The 14,544-nt window shown below is 39.7% G+C and overlaps 2 protein-coding genes across 5 annotated transcripts; one reads left to right on the plus strand and one right to left on the minus strand.

Moving 5' to 3' along the window:
• Nucleotide 1: 1 nt before the first annotated feature.
• On the plus strand, nucleotides 2–6,230 carry LOC144650811 (uncharacterized). Of its 2 annotated transcripts, XM_078510566.1 has the most exons (4): nucleotides 2–690; nucleotides 1,004–1,087; nucleotides 4,283–4,341; nucleotides 4,955–6,230. In XM_078510566.1, the coding sequence occupies exons 3-4, from the start codon at nucleotides 4,296–4,298 to the stop codon at nucleotides 5,296–5,298; spliced, it is 390 nt and encodes a 129-aa protein (XP_078366692.1). In that variant the 5' UTR covers nucleotides 2–690; nucleotides 1,004–1,087; nucleotides 4,283–4,295; the 3' UTR covers nucleotides 5,299–6,230. The 2 variants fall into 2 exon arrangements, with proteins under 2 accessions (XP_078366692.1, XP_078366691.1); XM_078510565.1 differs by lacking the exon at nucleotides 2–690 and having other exon boundaries at nucleotides 718–1,087.
• A 3,092-nt stretch (nucleotides 6,231–9,322) lies between these two features.
• LOC144650828 (uncharacterized) lies at nucleotides 9,323–14,543 on the minus strand. 3 transcript variants are annotated; one of them, XR_013570207.1, is made up of 5 exons: nucleotides 14,195–14,543; nucleotides 12,760–13,071; nucleotides 12,234–12,392; nucleotides 10,341–11,601; nucleotides 9,323–9,383 (listed from the first exon to the last, which is right to left on the minus strand). XR_013570207.1 is itself a non-coding variant. In XM_078510589.1 (4 exons), exons 1-4 carry the CDS (start codon nucleotides 14,484–14,486, stop codon nucleotides 11,228–11,230), a joined length of 1,134 nt encoding a protein of 377 aa, XP_078366715.1. In that variant the 5' UTR covers nucleotides 14,487–14,543; the 3' UTR covers nucleotides 9,804–11,227. The 3 variants fall into 3 exon arrangements, 2 of the variants coding, with proteins under 2 accessions (XP_078366715.1, XP_078366714.1); XM_078510589.1 differs by lacking the exon at nucleotides 9,323–9,383 and having other exon boundaries at nucleotides 9,804–11,601; nucleotides 12,760–13,068; XM_078510588.1 differs by lacking the exon at nucleotides 9,323–9,383 and having other exon boundaries at nucleotides 9,804–11,601.
• Nucleotide 14,544: the final 1 nt, after the last annotated feature.

A 14,544-nucleotide genomic window follows, 5' to 3' on the forward strand; every position in this document is an offset into this window, starting at 1 on the left:
GAGCTCGAGAGAGCAGGAATAATGGGCACTACATTATTCCTCCTCAGCCTCCCACCACCAAATGCTAATGACATCACGTAAGATTGGATTTCTACCACTCTCCCGAACAGCGGTTGGTAATCTCGAGTCTTATGAGATGTGCGTGCATACATACTATACACCCATTTATATGGTCTCGGACGAGCCAACTTTTCTTGGAAGAAGTCATTCAACCGTTGATATGAAGAATGAAAACTCGTCTCGGGGATGCCATAACTTGTCCATCTCATCTCGGCTGGTAGGGTAACATGGGAAGGCGGTTAAACTTCTGATAATCTTAAATAATATCTATCTTAAAAAGCACAAAGCCCACAGAGATCAAATGACCGAAACACTGACCCAAAGAAGGAAGGGTAACCAAAGATTTGAATAAGATTCATGCCATCAGCAACAATAAAGCTTTACCTTCAGGACCGCCTTTAAAAAGAGTATTTGCGTGTAGAAAATAATGAGCAATACGGTGGCGGATTTTAGGGGAGAGCCCCTTCCTTTATGTCTAAATTGATGAACCCCCAGCCGTCGCCTTTACTCCACTTCCTGCCCAATGTAAAGTCGATATCTGATTGGCCAAAATTTAGGCCATGACGTCATTGCAATCATGAAGCTCAGTCTTTGAAGTTTATACAAGATTTACCGACCGGTCGGCACAAGGTGAGCAAGATTTGTGTCTGGATGTTTTATTACATTTTTTTTTTTTCATTTCTTTTTGCCTTTCTTTTTCATTGCGTAGCCCCGCGTTTTTAACTCGACTCGATGATCGTTTGCAAGAGGTCTTTTCGAATTCCTTCCTCAATAAAGCCACTTTGATTTCTTCACAACGCAACATAACCGCATGGAGCTGTCATGTATAGCAAATCGGATGCAACAGAAAACCGCAGTCCTGTACGCTTTGATCAAGTATTCAATCGAGGGAAAAACGGAAGCAGTTAAGCATATCATACTCATATTCTTCCTTGTTTAATAGGTTCCATTACCTGTATATTGCGCTCAACAGTACAGCAGATCGCTGACTGAGGCTTTACAACGGAGTGAAGAGACTTCCCTATTCGTGAGTACAACTGTAGTAAACTTTAAATCAGGCGCAGTATGTAGTTATGTAACGCAAACTCGTTATCTTTTTGAACGTTTTGAAGGAAGTTAACTAAGGAAAACCTGAATGATAGCGCATGTAAGTGCCGAACTCGTCTCGGCCTCTTGGTGATGGTAAATAGTAGACTCGATTTTTTTTTGTGACCAGTGGACTGATTACCCACTGTCTTATTAAAAGGGTTTTTTCCTCTCGTGACCATATCATTTATTGCAATAAATTGGTTCACAAAAATGTCTGCATGTTATATCTGAAACAATATCTGAAACAAACAACGTTGAACTGAGTTTGATGAGCATTTCGGTTCCTCGCGTGACTACGCTGTAACTTTACGCTCGACTTGTGCAAGGCTTAATTAGTCATTCGTTAGTTATGCCGTTTCGTTAACCCGAAAGCAAAGTTAATTTTGTCTATTAAACGTAACGGTAAACGTGATCAGATAAGTGAATATTATTTAACACTGAAAATTAGAATAAACCCGGGATTAAATTATCAGTTAATTTGCTCCCATCGCACTATGTGACCATTTGTGACGGATTCAAATCACATATTCTACTGTGATCTAAGTTTACAATCCATATGCACCTCAGTTATTCTTAAAAAATTGTGACATAATTATTAATATATTTAGTTGAAACGCATGTAAAATCGACATATTCTTAGGTCACTTGTATACCTACAAGAAAGAGATGACACAGCTCACTAAATAGATCTGAATAAGACTTGAATAAGCGACATTTCGCAATTAATCCTTCTATCAATTATCAAGTTCACGGATGAAATTTCAGAAACAAAAACAAAAGCTTTGTTTTGGATACTCGCGTACACAAAAGCTAAAGAACGAAACAATTTTTATACTTGTCTCGTTGGCCACCTTGCAGTCAAACCGCGTGTTTTTCCTCGCAACTTTGCATTCATCTTTGTAGTACATTAAGTTCTTATACATTCCACCACCTTGAGTTGAATTGATGGAAGCACAGTTTCTACCTTATAATAGGAAAATAACGCTTGTGTTAATTAATAAGGTATTTGAAATTAAGACGAAGTGCGGGAAAATTTGACTTTCCAATAACGGAAATTAACGCGAAAGAAGGGGTAAGATAAGATAAGATAACTGAAAAAAAGATAAGATAAGATAAAGATAAGATAATAAGATAAAAACTTTATTACTGTGTCTGTGTGTTTAGCCCTTATGGACTAATTGGGGACACAATTAAAATACCTAAAATACTATTAATAATGCTAAGCTAAAAATTATTTAAAATACTTAACTAAAAACTAAAAACTAATATTTACAAGTTTGCAGCAGTTACTATTGTTCTCCACGTAGTCCGATAGATTGAGTTTTCTAATTTTAGTTTTGAATGCAGCCACAGTCGGCGAGTTTTTCAGGTCTTTGCTTAATTTTGACCATAGAAGTGGTCCAAGATATCTGATACAATGTTTCCCGTAGCGTTTAGTAGGGGTAACATTTTAAAATGAAGGAAATTAACGCGACGTAAACAAAAAAAACTTGTAAAGGCAACAGGAACAAGTTTACTTCAACACTAGGCGTATAATCGTAAATGGAAATAATGTTCGTAGTACTTTCCCCAAACGTAGGGGCTAAGCGAAGGAATCTGACCGCTTCAAGCGTTTTAGTGATATCGGACAGACTTCCACCCTGATGAAATAATGCTTGTCCCTAGGAGTTAAGAACGTCTGGACCGTATCGCAAAATTGGGGCCAAAATAATGGAAATTAAGTCATGGAAATAGACGCTCCACTTAATTAACGGCGCGGAAATTAACGTCAACAAAAATTAACGCGACTAAATTAACGCGAATTTTCGCGTTAATTCCATGAAGCGTTCATTTCCTATAACATATGCATGATAAGGTAGTTTGGCGAACGGTAATTACAGTAACACCGCATGTAGGGTTTCCACGGTTAGGAAAAGGCAGGGAAAAACAACTTTTTACAAGGTCAGGAAAAAGTCCGGGATTTTTACATAAAATCAGGGAAAATCCACATGAAAGACGTTTTTCCTTTGTTTGTACTGAACTGAAGACGTGCCTTTTCTAGGTTCATCATCCACGTGGAATAACTGGTATACTTGGCTCCAATTATAGCACGCTTCAACTTTAATACGCTTTGTTTTTTTTTTTGTTTTTTTTTGTTTTTTTTTGTGGCGGTTAAGGTGCCTCGTTACTAGGTTGATTTGGCGTTCCTTTGGTGTAACGTTTGAATTTCGTTGCTTGATCACAAGTCATGATTTCTACCGTCTGTTTCTTTCGCCATGGCTTATTCTATCGTTCAGCTTTGAATTCCAGATGACTTTTCGTGGGAAATCTGCGTCTTCGAACGTTGTTTTCACCTCCAGTTCAACCAGTGCCGTAGCAAGGGTAAAATAAGTGGTGGGGCACGCGAGCGCCGGAGGCGCGAGCCGCTAGGGGGGTCTGGGGGCATGCTCCGCCAGAACATTTTGAAATCTAGAGGCTTGGAAATGCTATTTTCAGGTCGTTTTTTTGAAAACTTCCCAAACAGGGGCTTGCGCCGCTGGTTAAAAAATGAAAAGAAGTACAAATGTTATTGTTTCAAATTTCTCGGGAGATAAAATTGTATTTTATACAGGTTTTTTGGGAAAAAACTGGGGGGGGGGCACGGGCCCCCCCGGCCCCTCCCCTTGCTACGGCACTGTCAACCAGTCGGTTACGTAGCTTGTTCAGGTCCATGTTCTCCCGTTGGTCGCTAAAGCTCCGGACCCGATAAATTTGGGTTTAGGCGACTCTTGACCAGTTTTACCAACTCTGCAAACGACTTGTCGGTAGGCCTCCTGGGGGCTACCAAAGCACCGCATTCTTCTTGTTGTCAGTGATCTCATTCTTCGTCAAAATGCTTACGTCGTGCTTAAACTGTAGCCAGCGACCTAAGAGCTCACGCAATGAGATCATTTTGTAACAAAGTCTAAGTTTGTATTCGTCACAAGCTAAGCATGCCCGCTAAGTCGAAAACAGGCTAACTCCCCCCAACAAAGTGAATTAATAAGATAATTTAATTCATTACAGTTTACAAAAAAATACCCAGCAAAAGACTAAAACTATATACTCATTGTATGCATTAGTGGTCGAATGAGTTAGTACGTAAATTATGTTTTTATCTGATATTTGTTTTCAGAAGTGAGTATAAAATGGCTGGCCCGTTGCAAGTCGGAAACGTCACATCTACAGATTTTGGCAAGTACCTCGTTACAATACTTTAGTCCCTATAGCTCGTCGACCACAATTATGGCTTTTCAAACATGGCAAAATTGTTAATTAAATCAGAAAGGGTAGGTGTCAACGAATGATGGGGACATTTATTAACGCATTTAAAAGGTGGCTTAGTAGACGAGACAGTAATAAACCTAACTGATAAAGAAGAAACATTCGAGGAAACTTATTTTTTTTTCTGCTCATAGAACTCTCTTCTGCTCATAGAACTCTTATAGATCTGTCCGGCTCTTAGTTAAATTTAGTAAATGGTTTGAATGCAGGAGTATCAGTTGTAGTGTAATCGTCCATGGGCGAAAGTAGTTCTAAAAAAGAACTTGCTAGCTGGAGTCTTGGAGGCTGAAGTTTCGACAACCTGAGCGGAAGTCATCTACAGAGTCAATTCCTCTTAGTCTTATTGTTAATAATCAGCGACTGTGTAGCCAATCGAGTTCTGTGTGTGTCAATCAAAGCTTCATAGTCAGTGAGAGCGTCATAGTGATTATGCATTACCCTGACGTCATGCACTCGATTGTGTTCACCGTTGGTATTAATTTTGTCTGCTTATACGCTTACAAAACTATTTTTCTTTATTTAGTACCCTCAACGGAATGTATCTGGAATAAGAATATCAACAGCCTCAGTAGATTTCAAAGCGTGTTTACCAAGATCACAACACTACTGGACCCAAAAAGACCACTTGGAGGAGATTACTGCTCACTGGCCGATGAGTTTGGTATGGATCGGAATGACATCAATTATTTGGGTAGCCGAACAAACCCTACCGAAACTCTGTTGAATAAATTCAACCCTACTTTGGCTCAGCTTCGCACCCACTTACTCAGTAAAGAAGTGGAACGACCTGATGTTGTAAAAGTAATAGCAGAATGGATAAAAGAACAATGTGATTGTGAAACATGCACCTCTGGCTCTCTTACTTGAAATTCGCAAGAAACTGACTGCTCATGTGCAAATGAATTATGACAAAAGTTATAAAAGAACTTCTGTCCATATTTTTACTGTATTTAGAATACCATTCTACCAAATATCTACATAATGCAACCCCGATAGGCCAGGGGCGGATCCAGGATTTCAAAAGGGGGGGGGGGGGGTGTGGATGGCAGACCATTAGGGCCTAACCCTAACCCTAGCCCTAACCCTAACCCTAAACCCTTTGTGGCTTGGCGGCAGACGAGAAAGCGAGAGCTAATTTTTCTTTCTTTATTTATTTTCTATTTCAAATAAAGTGACATTTCGAATTTTTTTTACTGAAAAATGGGGGGTGGATATCCACCCTATCCACCCCCTCCCCCCTGTATCCGCCCCTGTAGGCATACGGTAACGTCTAATTGAGGTTTGTGTGGAGATTTTTACTTTGGCTGTGTTCTAACACTGTGCAAAACATTGGCGGTGAAAAAACACTGTGTTCACACACGAACACGAGAGATCATGATGTAAACACGTTCCATACGATACAGGGCATATGCAACGGTGAGGTGCAGCGAAGATTAACTGCTTGACCATTATGGAACCAAAGAATGCAATGAAGGAAAATTCGGGTGAAGAATAATTCTTGAAGTTTAATCGATTTCTTTTGAAAGAAAAGACCTTTTTTAATGGCTCGTTATATACGACTTTGTTGTATATGGGTTGCACTGTATCTAAGTTTTAGACTTTTAATCTTGTTTATTATCGGTTTTTTTGGCACGAAAAGATTTCTTATCAGATTATATCAAGTGGCTGGCCACCCAACCGATACCTTATGATTTAGTCTCTTGTGACTGCTTTAAATTTGTAACTAAGTTGTAGTCGATCGATGTTGTTGATGGCTAAATAAAGCTAATAAGCTGAACTGATAGAAGAAATCTAGGAAATGATCTATTGAATGTGTTACGCACGATAAACATAAAAAATGTAATGTAACAGAATGCTCTGAGAACATCATCTTTTCAGGTCCTATCTGGTGTTAACACAAACGACAAGTTTGCCGAATTCTTTATTCTTCACGGGTATGTAACTGACTGATGACTTCTCTCCTTTTTCCGCCGAAAAAAATCGATATCGTGTCTTCAAGTCGATTTGCGTTTTAATTTTTGTCTTAGCTGATTGTTGTGGCAAATAAAAGTCACGAAACTCTCTCATTCGCTTCAAGACCTATTTTGTTATCGGACTCTCTTTCGATAGGAACAGACGGAAAATCTTTGTGCTGTTTCGGAAAATAGCTTCATAGCGCAAATTTACTGACGAAAAGCTTTTTGAAGTAGCGTCTAGCAAATGCTGGCCTGCGGAGTGGACTGATCGAGTCTTTTATCGGGGCAAGTAGATTGTCTGTCAAATTGCGGTCAAATGTCTCCAAGCAGTGCTAAATACTTTGACACTTAAATAAATTTATTTTTCATATTAATTATCATTATTAACTCAAGTTACTAACATCATTAACTATTAACTCACCTCGCGGGCGAATTTCGTGTTCGGCCACGAGAAGAGAACTGATGATAACCATAGTGTCGAAAACGTTTTGGTTTTACAACTTAAATTACATTTTTAGCCTTTTCATAAACAAATTCTTAACCACAACGAGCAAATATTATGACAACATTCTTTGATCGTGGTCAGGTAAGGCAGATGTTAGATGAGCTAAGATTGTGACCGCATGCGTCAGTTTCAGTTAACCCCAGTTATAACCCCGGGGGGGGGGGTACTCCCATATGTGGCCTATATAGGTATGTGCCGCCCGATAGGGTATGGTTTTTGAGGTTCTCAGTCCTTAAATAGCGTATCATTTTTGCTCCTTTTGACAATGTGTTTCCGGTGTGATCCTTAGATAGGGTACCTAAATTTTATTAGCTAAAATAAACGCCCAGCTAAACGAAAAAAAGGTATCTTAAAACTGAATTTTCTGTTCAGGTATTAGTAAAGCGATTTTATAAAGATTTGTATCTTGCCGTAAGCGGTTAGCCGTTATTTGAGTCGTCACGGAATGCTTCTCCTCCCCTTGAATAGGGTATCATTTTTCGGTTTTGGGCCTTAAATAGGGTATCAATTTTCGCTTTCTTTATCCTTAAATAGGGTCAGGTTTTAAGAACCTTAGCGGCACACCCCTATCCGAAATTTATGGAAGTACCCCCCCCCCCCGGGGGTTATAACATTCGAGATTTGTGGTAAGTTACATTTTGCTTCTTCTTTTTTCCTTCGCAGTGATCAGCGTTCTAGCTTTGTTGTTTTTTTCGTTTGATCGTCGTGTACAAAAGTTCATAATTTTTTCCTCTTTTCAAAAGGTGCTTTTTGACAACGTAGACACGCGGATCCGTAGAAAAGAATACTAGCAAACTACAGAGACATGTTATTGCACAGTTTTTCATATAATCTTGCTTGGAATTTCATTGAGAGAGAAGGGAAAGAGTAGATTAACATTTTTTTTTACCTTTTATTAGATCTTCTCACGCTGTCAGGTAAGAAGATCAGAAAGGACTACTCAATCGAACTCAATGTCGGCTGAGAGAGTTCTGTGGCTGTCAGTATAATGTATTTATGTATATGGCAGACTTGTTATTTATCCATAAGTTTAACATAAGGAAGCTAAGTTAACTAAAAAGTAAAATGATGTAGATAAATAGCATATCCCTGAATTTGCGGATACGCGATTGCATATAGTCTTCCTCGCAGCCGTTTTTAGTGTCGTCACGCAACGCTCCTTGTGGGGAGGAGCGTTGTGTGACGGCACTAAAAACGGCTACGAGGGAGACTAGTTTGCATGGTGATGTCAATAAACTTCAAGTCTGTATGCTATCATGAACTTGAACTTTGTTTTCTGTTCTTGATATACTATTTAGTTTACATTATAATATAGATAGGAGTCTGCGCGCGCTCGGATTGGCTTTTATCACAGTATAAAACCGAGAAAAATCATGTTTTATTGTTTGCTATAACCACTCGTAACCAACAAGGGCTAGAATAATTGTTTTATTAAATTGCTTTTAAAGTATAAAACCACGGGACATTTCATTTTGTTGTAAAACGAAAAAATCTGGCGCGGTGTTTACTTCTTGAGTTGAATTAAACACGCAAGAAAAGAGAACGAAAACGAGCGAGAGAGTTTTCTTTCGAATATTTTCCTCGACAATCTCCTCTTAAATCGTCTATTCATGCTGGAAAATTGTAGATTTGGGGATTGAGAGAACTGAAAACTGCGAGCTGCCAAATAAATTATAAAAATTAAAGTTGAAAGTCTCTTAGGAAATAGGTTAATGTTCGGAAAAAATTCGGGCCGCTACGGCAATCTTTGAAAATGTTCGAAAAATAGTCGATGTAAAGCCAGCAACAGACTCCTTTGCTCTGTGGATTGCTTACGTTGTTTTAGATATTGTCCTTTTTAAGGGGCGGAGATTCGTATAAACCGTATAAAAGAAACCTTAGAACTAGAAGATACTATCAGCTACGCTCCTCTTCAAAATTCCACAGCTGGACGACCGCGATACGAAATAAAGTTTGACCAACTTTCCTTTCTCGTTGGAGAAAATTTTAATACACGCAGAATTGCAGATTGTCTTGGTGTGAGTGAGTGTGACAACGGCATTTTGGTTAGACCAAAGTTATTCGTCCATTTCTGAACCGAATTAGACCGCTTTTAAATAATTAATATCCGATCACATTTTCCAAGAACAGGCTGTCGACAAATGCAAGCAATGTTAGAAAGTAGCCATGGTGTAAGAGTTCAAAGATATAGAGTGCGTATGGCTATGAGGAGAGTGGATCCGGCTAAAGCAGCAATAAGATGGTCCGAAGTTCACGAGGCTAATGCGGGTAATCTTTTCAAATGCAAATGACCTAAAGCTGTTTTTAATGGTATTCCCCCGCATGAGCCTCCATTGCAAGCTAGTTCCAGTTCAATACCGAGAATACGAATATGGTCTATTAATGCATTAGCAGTTAATGAGTAGTATTTAAATTGTGCTATTCTGTTTTCAGAAGTGAGTGTAAAATGGCCAGCCAGCAGAGCCAATTACAAGTTCAAAACGTGGACTCTACTGATGTCGGTTCGTACCTCTTTGTCAAACACCTATAGTAAATTTACACGAAATTAATTTAGTTCGAAAAAGCGTTAACGAACGGTCAGGAGGCACATTTTAAAACTTTTTTTTCGGAACCCAGTTGAAAGGTAGCAAGCGAAAAGTACATCAAAAAAAAAAAAAGAAAAGAAAAAGTTCCCAACCAGTTATCATGGACGGGACAGTCATTTCCTACATAGACATCAGAGTTGCAGGGAGGCCACTTGCAGCAACACAGGCTGCAGCTAATGCTGATCTGGTCAGGATTTAAACTCACGATCTCCCACGAAAAGATATAAAACGCACAACCAGCTCAGCTGAGGTCTATTGCAAATCCGTAAATTTTAGTGGTTGAACCATCGATTATTTTCAACTTGAAAATGATGGTCTTGCCCCAGAGTAGTCACTATAAACAAATTTTTAAAAAGTGCTTTTGTTTTTAGTCAAAAAGAGGCGTTTCTGGAGCAACCCCATTGATCAGTCGCTAATAAGCCGTTGACAAAATCAAACGTTCGTATTTTGGCCCAGAGTGTTAGACTGTTCACAGCCTGTCTATTTTTTTACGCAAAAAAAAAGGGCGCGAAAGAAAACAACGTGAGCCTCCGTTTTGCGCTGGAGTCCAGTTTTCTCGCCGTTCTTACCCCGCGTTCAGGGATCGAAGGAAAATACGAAGAAATAGATGGCTGTGGACAGTCTACCAGACTATCCGCGCGGACGCTTTTGGGATAATTTCAATAGGGCGGAGCACAATAAGCAAATAAGAGGAAAGGAATGCTACTTCAGACTTGTATGACACTCGTCAGATGCGTCTTAAGTCAAGTCTCCATCACAACTGCTTTTATAGTCATTTCATTTAGCGGTCTTGGGTAAGTCTAAACTACGTTATAACTGTTTATACGTTCTGCTTATAAAACTATATTTCCATTTGTGTTCCACACTCAATAAAATGTATCAAGAATCAACATATCAACAGTGTCAATGGCTTTCAAAACGTATTTAAGGAAATACAAAAACGCCTGGACCCACCCAGACTGTTTAAGGGGGATCACCGCTCATTGGCCGGCAAATTTGGTATGAATCAGCATGACATCCAATATTTGGGAGCCCAAAGAAACCCAACCGAAGCTTTGTTAAATCAATTCGATCCCACGTTGGATGAGCTTTGTAACCACCTTCTAAGTAAAGAAGTGGAAAGATCCGATGTTGTAAAGATTATAAAGGATTGGATAACACGCCACTGTGGTTGCGAAGAATGTAACCCAGTTCAACTTACTTGAGACCGTACCTATAGAAACTGATTGCACATGTGCAAAATGATTTGAGACAAAGATCACATAATAATATATGCATTTTAAGCGCGCAAATTCAACAAATTTTCAAATGCGCGTTACAAATATAAATTTAAAAAAAGATTAAAAAATTTAAATAAAATGTAGATAAAAAATTAAATATATACATATCTGTACACCAATAAAAAGCTTGTTTAAAAAGATAAGTCTTCAGAGCTCACTTGAAATGATCGATGAAAGTGATTCTCCTTAGTTCTGACGGTAGCTGGTTCCATAGTTTAGACGCAGCCGCCGCAAAAGCCCTGCTACCGTGGGTAGATAGAGTCTTTACAACAGGTGGTGACAAAAGCAGTTCAAAAGCATTAAAAGAACTTTAATACATAGATTTGCATTCTACAGCCAAATGCAACGAAATACAGTGAGGTTGTAAAATAAGTTAAGTAAATATTTGAAAACTATTTTATCATCATCATCGGGGAATGGGGTCGTTTAAAACGATTTTATATGCCAAGAAAGATGCTAAAGAATGTCTTCTTATTCTACCTGGGTAACTCTCTTAAAATTGACGCAGGCTGCACATTTGCAATTTCGAGATTTGACCCATTTGTCTATCAGTAACCTTGCATCAGACCTTCCAATCGCCTCTAGCTTGTTACAAAGTTCCTCAATAGAAGACTTGCTTGCGCTTTCCGTGAGCACAGCCTCTGTGGGATTTTTTAGTGACTGAAAATACAATATCATCTCAACGTTAAATCCTAGCTCGCTGGCAAGATCTCTGTAATCACCTTGTAATTCTCGTAGAGGGTCCAACTTGATGATCAATTCTCTCCAAATTTTATACGGCAAAACAGTGATAAAGTTCTTTGCTATGCAGTCATCTGGCACTGGAGGAAGCGAAGGTCTGGTACCTGTCACCAAGGAAAAAAAACTAGAATTATTTTGGATGTTTTGCTCTTAAAATGGATTTTCACAATCAGATCTCGCTTTGCTCACGCCAAAACGTGTTAAAAGGGGAAGTTTATTTTTTTCTACGGAGTGGATGTTCCTCTTAGCATAACGAAACATTTCTGTTCTCTATTCTACAGTTGACAGGGATTTAGGGTAGCAAGGATAGCGCAGTGGTGCTCTCGCCTCCCACCAATGTGGCCTGGGTTCGATTTCCGGGCCCGGCGTCATATGTGGATTGAGTTTGTTTTTGGTTCTCTTCCTTACTCCGAGGGTTTTTCTCTGGGTTTTCCAGTTTTCCTCCTTCCAGAAAAAAAAAACATTTCCAAATTCCGATTCGACCAGGATAGAGGACCTGCATCAGTGAAAACCAGCTTTAACTGATGTGGCTTCCTTTCTTAATATAGTAATTTATAGTGATTTCCATTTACACTCTCGTCCAATGAAAATGGCTCTTTACGGCTGAATATTTTATTCCTTCTTCCAATTCAATCGATATTTACCTGAAATAAAGCTGTTCGTTTTTTCAACGAAAACAAACAAACAAACAACAGGAATATATAAGAGGATGACCTCTTAAGAAGTCTGGACAAACCTGTTTCAGTTTTGTTCACAGTCTCGGCCTTTGTATTGCTCTGTACGTGCACTAAGCTGGCAGTTGCTCCAGATTCGTTTGCATGTGGGCCACCAAGATCCAATTTCTTCATTTTCTCGTTTAATGGCTGAATGCCTTCTTCACTGGGCACATGTGAAGCTGATTGTAAAAACAAAACAAAAAAAAAACTGAAAAAAGCTGCATGGTAATTGAGAACATCGATTAAAAGCCTGATTCAAATTCTTTAAAATTGGTTTAAATCTGTTTAAATCAGTTACAGACAGTACACAATTTCAATTTTTACAACTTAAATTACTCCTGCAAAAATACGTTTTATTACTTCGATACTTACGAAAATACTGCAATGTATCGCGTCTCTTCTGTAAGGTGTTTTTAAAAAAGGATTGATCCACGACTTTTCTTACTTTTCTTGGGGTAGGGTGGGAGGGGAAACCATACATAATTTCTCTATGAAACCATTCTCTTGCGCTTTTCTATTGTTAGTTTTTATTATACTTTTACATACCACTCTCTGATTCCCGATGTTCAAGACAGTATTTCTCAGCTACGTCCCGCATGCCAACTGTCCTGTGCAATAGCGCCCGTGCAAGCCACTCGTAGGTTGCCTGACCACAATTCTTTGATGCCCATAACTCCAGCATTTGGTAGGAGCACTCGTACATTTGTGTGTGGGCCTCTCTTATGTCATCCAGTGCGGTGTCCTCAAGACCAAGCAGTCGACCAACCCACAACCAATTCTTTCCAAGATCGTTTGAAATGGAAACCATGTCACTCCCGGAAACTTGTACACTTCTCAGACGACCTTGAAGGCTAACTTCTATGTTAAAAGAAGAAAAACAAAAGGTTTAATAGATGGTTTAGTTTGATGATATGTTTTGGCAAAAAAATTTAAGAAAGGCGAGGGGCTTAATTTGGGATCGAGTTCTAAAAGCTGGCCAGCCAATCTCTGCAATCTTGTCCGCATAGAAAAGCGGGTTCTTTTGTCAGCACATAACATGGATTTCGGCCAAGTCCGATTTGAAAGTCCAGCCTTGAATTGATTCACGGACCTCCTGTTGTTTATATGCCGGCTCAAATTGGGTTGGCTTTTGGTTTGTGATGGTTGAAATCCAATCTCTTTCCCAGAGCTGGCTCCGGACGGTTCTCTTTCCTACTTTTCTACCTGATGCAGTCGAGACCAATAAAGTTAATAGATAAGAAACAGGTGCCTTTTTGGAAAGTCATCGTTGAAGTTATCATAAAGTTTCTGCAATTTATTACCAGTGAGCAATCGAGGGCACTCCAAAAGTTGTTTCATCAGTTGTTTAGTAGCAGTCGTGACGATAATTGGATAGCTGCAGTGCGGGCGTTTTTGGTGGGCGAGCGTTGGCCTCGGAGTGCGAAAGAGAAGGTGGAGACTCGCTCTCGCCGCCTCTTCCTTTGCCTGGGGGCGGGGAGAGATAGAGCTTGGGAACCGGGTTGCTTCCAAGGACGCTTTTTCTCTCCCTCCCCCATCCTCGGAGACCCGAAAATCTTGTCGTCCCGACTATCTGCCCCTTGCATTCTCGTCACCAGAGTCGCTTTTAGCCGGCTGAGCCTTATTTCTCGTGTCCCAGGCTCAATTGGCTAAGAAGGACAAGCGGCTATGGGGGGGGGGGGGGGGGAAGGGAAGCTCTGGGGTCTTCCGAGGATGTCTATCCACAAGCCTCTCGTGAATTCAGATTCAAGATGGCGCTCGCCCGATCACGCGATCAAAATGCGCAAACACGACGCCTGCATTGCCGGGTAAAATCTGGATGACTAGAGCACTATGTACTGACTGGTCAGAAATTTTAAAAAGACTACAATTTTATGCCTTTAGTCCCTTCAAAAGTTGTGCTTTAAACTCCCACAATGTTTATTTATTGACCGGTGAACTATGATTGTCGAAGATTGTCAAATTTAATTTTTGAATCTCCTACCTGTATTCGAAGAGCCGCGATTTTCTCCTTCACAGTACTTCTGTGCTAAGTCATTACGTGATAATACCGGTTTTCTCAAGGCTTCACCCAAAACTTGATAGGTTGCCAGGGACCCGTTTCTCTGCATCCAAGTCCGCAGCATTCTGTACGCTTGTTCGAACACATTTCTTTTGTAGTCTTCGCCGATTCTTTCAACTACATCAGCAAGACCGAGCACTCGAGCAAGCTTTTTCCAATCACCTGATAAATCAAAGGCAAGATTAATCAGGCAACTGGTCGAAATGGACTCCATTTCAGCAGCGAACAAAGTTTACAAGTTCGCAAAACGAGCTAAAACACGGAAGTGAAGT

This window comes from Oculina patagonica, chromosome 4 (genome assembly GCF_052425735.1).
Source record: "Oculina patagonica isolate OP01 chromosome 4, crgOcupat, whole genome shotgun sequence".
NCBI classification, from domain to species: domain Eukaryota; kingdom Metazoa; phylum Cnidaria; class Anthozoa; order Scleractinia; family Oculinidae; genus Oculina; species Oculina patagonica.

Coding starts and splice junctions, on each gene's coding strand:
- LOC144650811 (XM_078510566.1), top strand. CDS start 4,296: ATGGCTGGCCCGTTGCAAGTCGGAAACGTCACATCTACAGATTTTG. Junction 4,342..4,954: donor CGTCACATCTACAGATTTTG/GCAAGTACCTCG, acceptor TTCTTTATTTAG/TACCCTCAACGGAATGTATC.
- LOC144650828 (XM_078510588.1), bottom strand. CDS start 14,486: ATGGAGTCCATTTCGACCAGTTGCCTGATTAATCTTGCCTTTGATTTA. Junction 13,072..14,194: donor TCGCGGCTCTTCGAATACAG/GTAGGAGATTCA, acceptor CTTTTAACATAG/AAGTTAGCCTTCAAGGTCGT. Junction 11,602..12,233: donor TGTGAACAAAACTGAAACAG/GTTTGTCCAGAC, acceptor CCTTGGTGACAG/GTACCAGACCTTCGCTTCCT.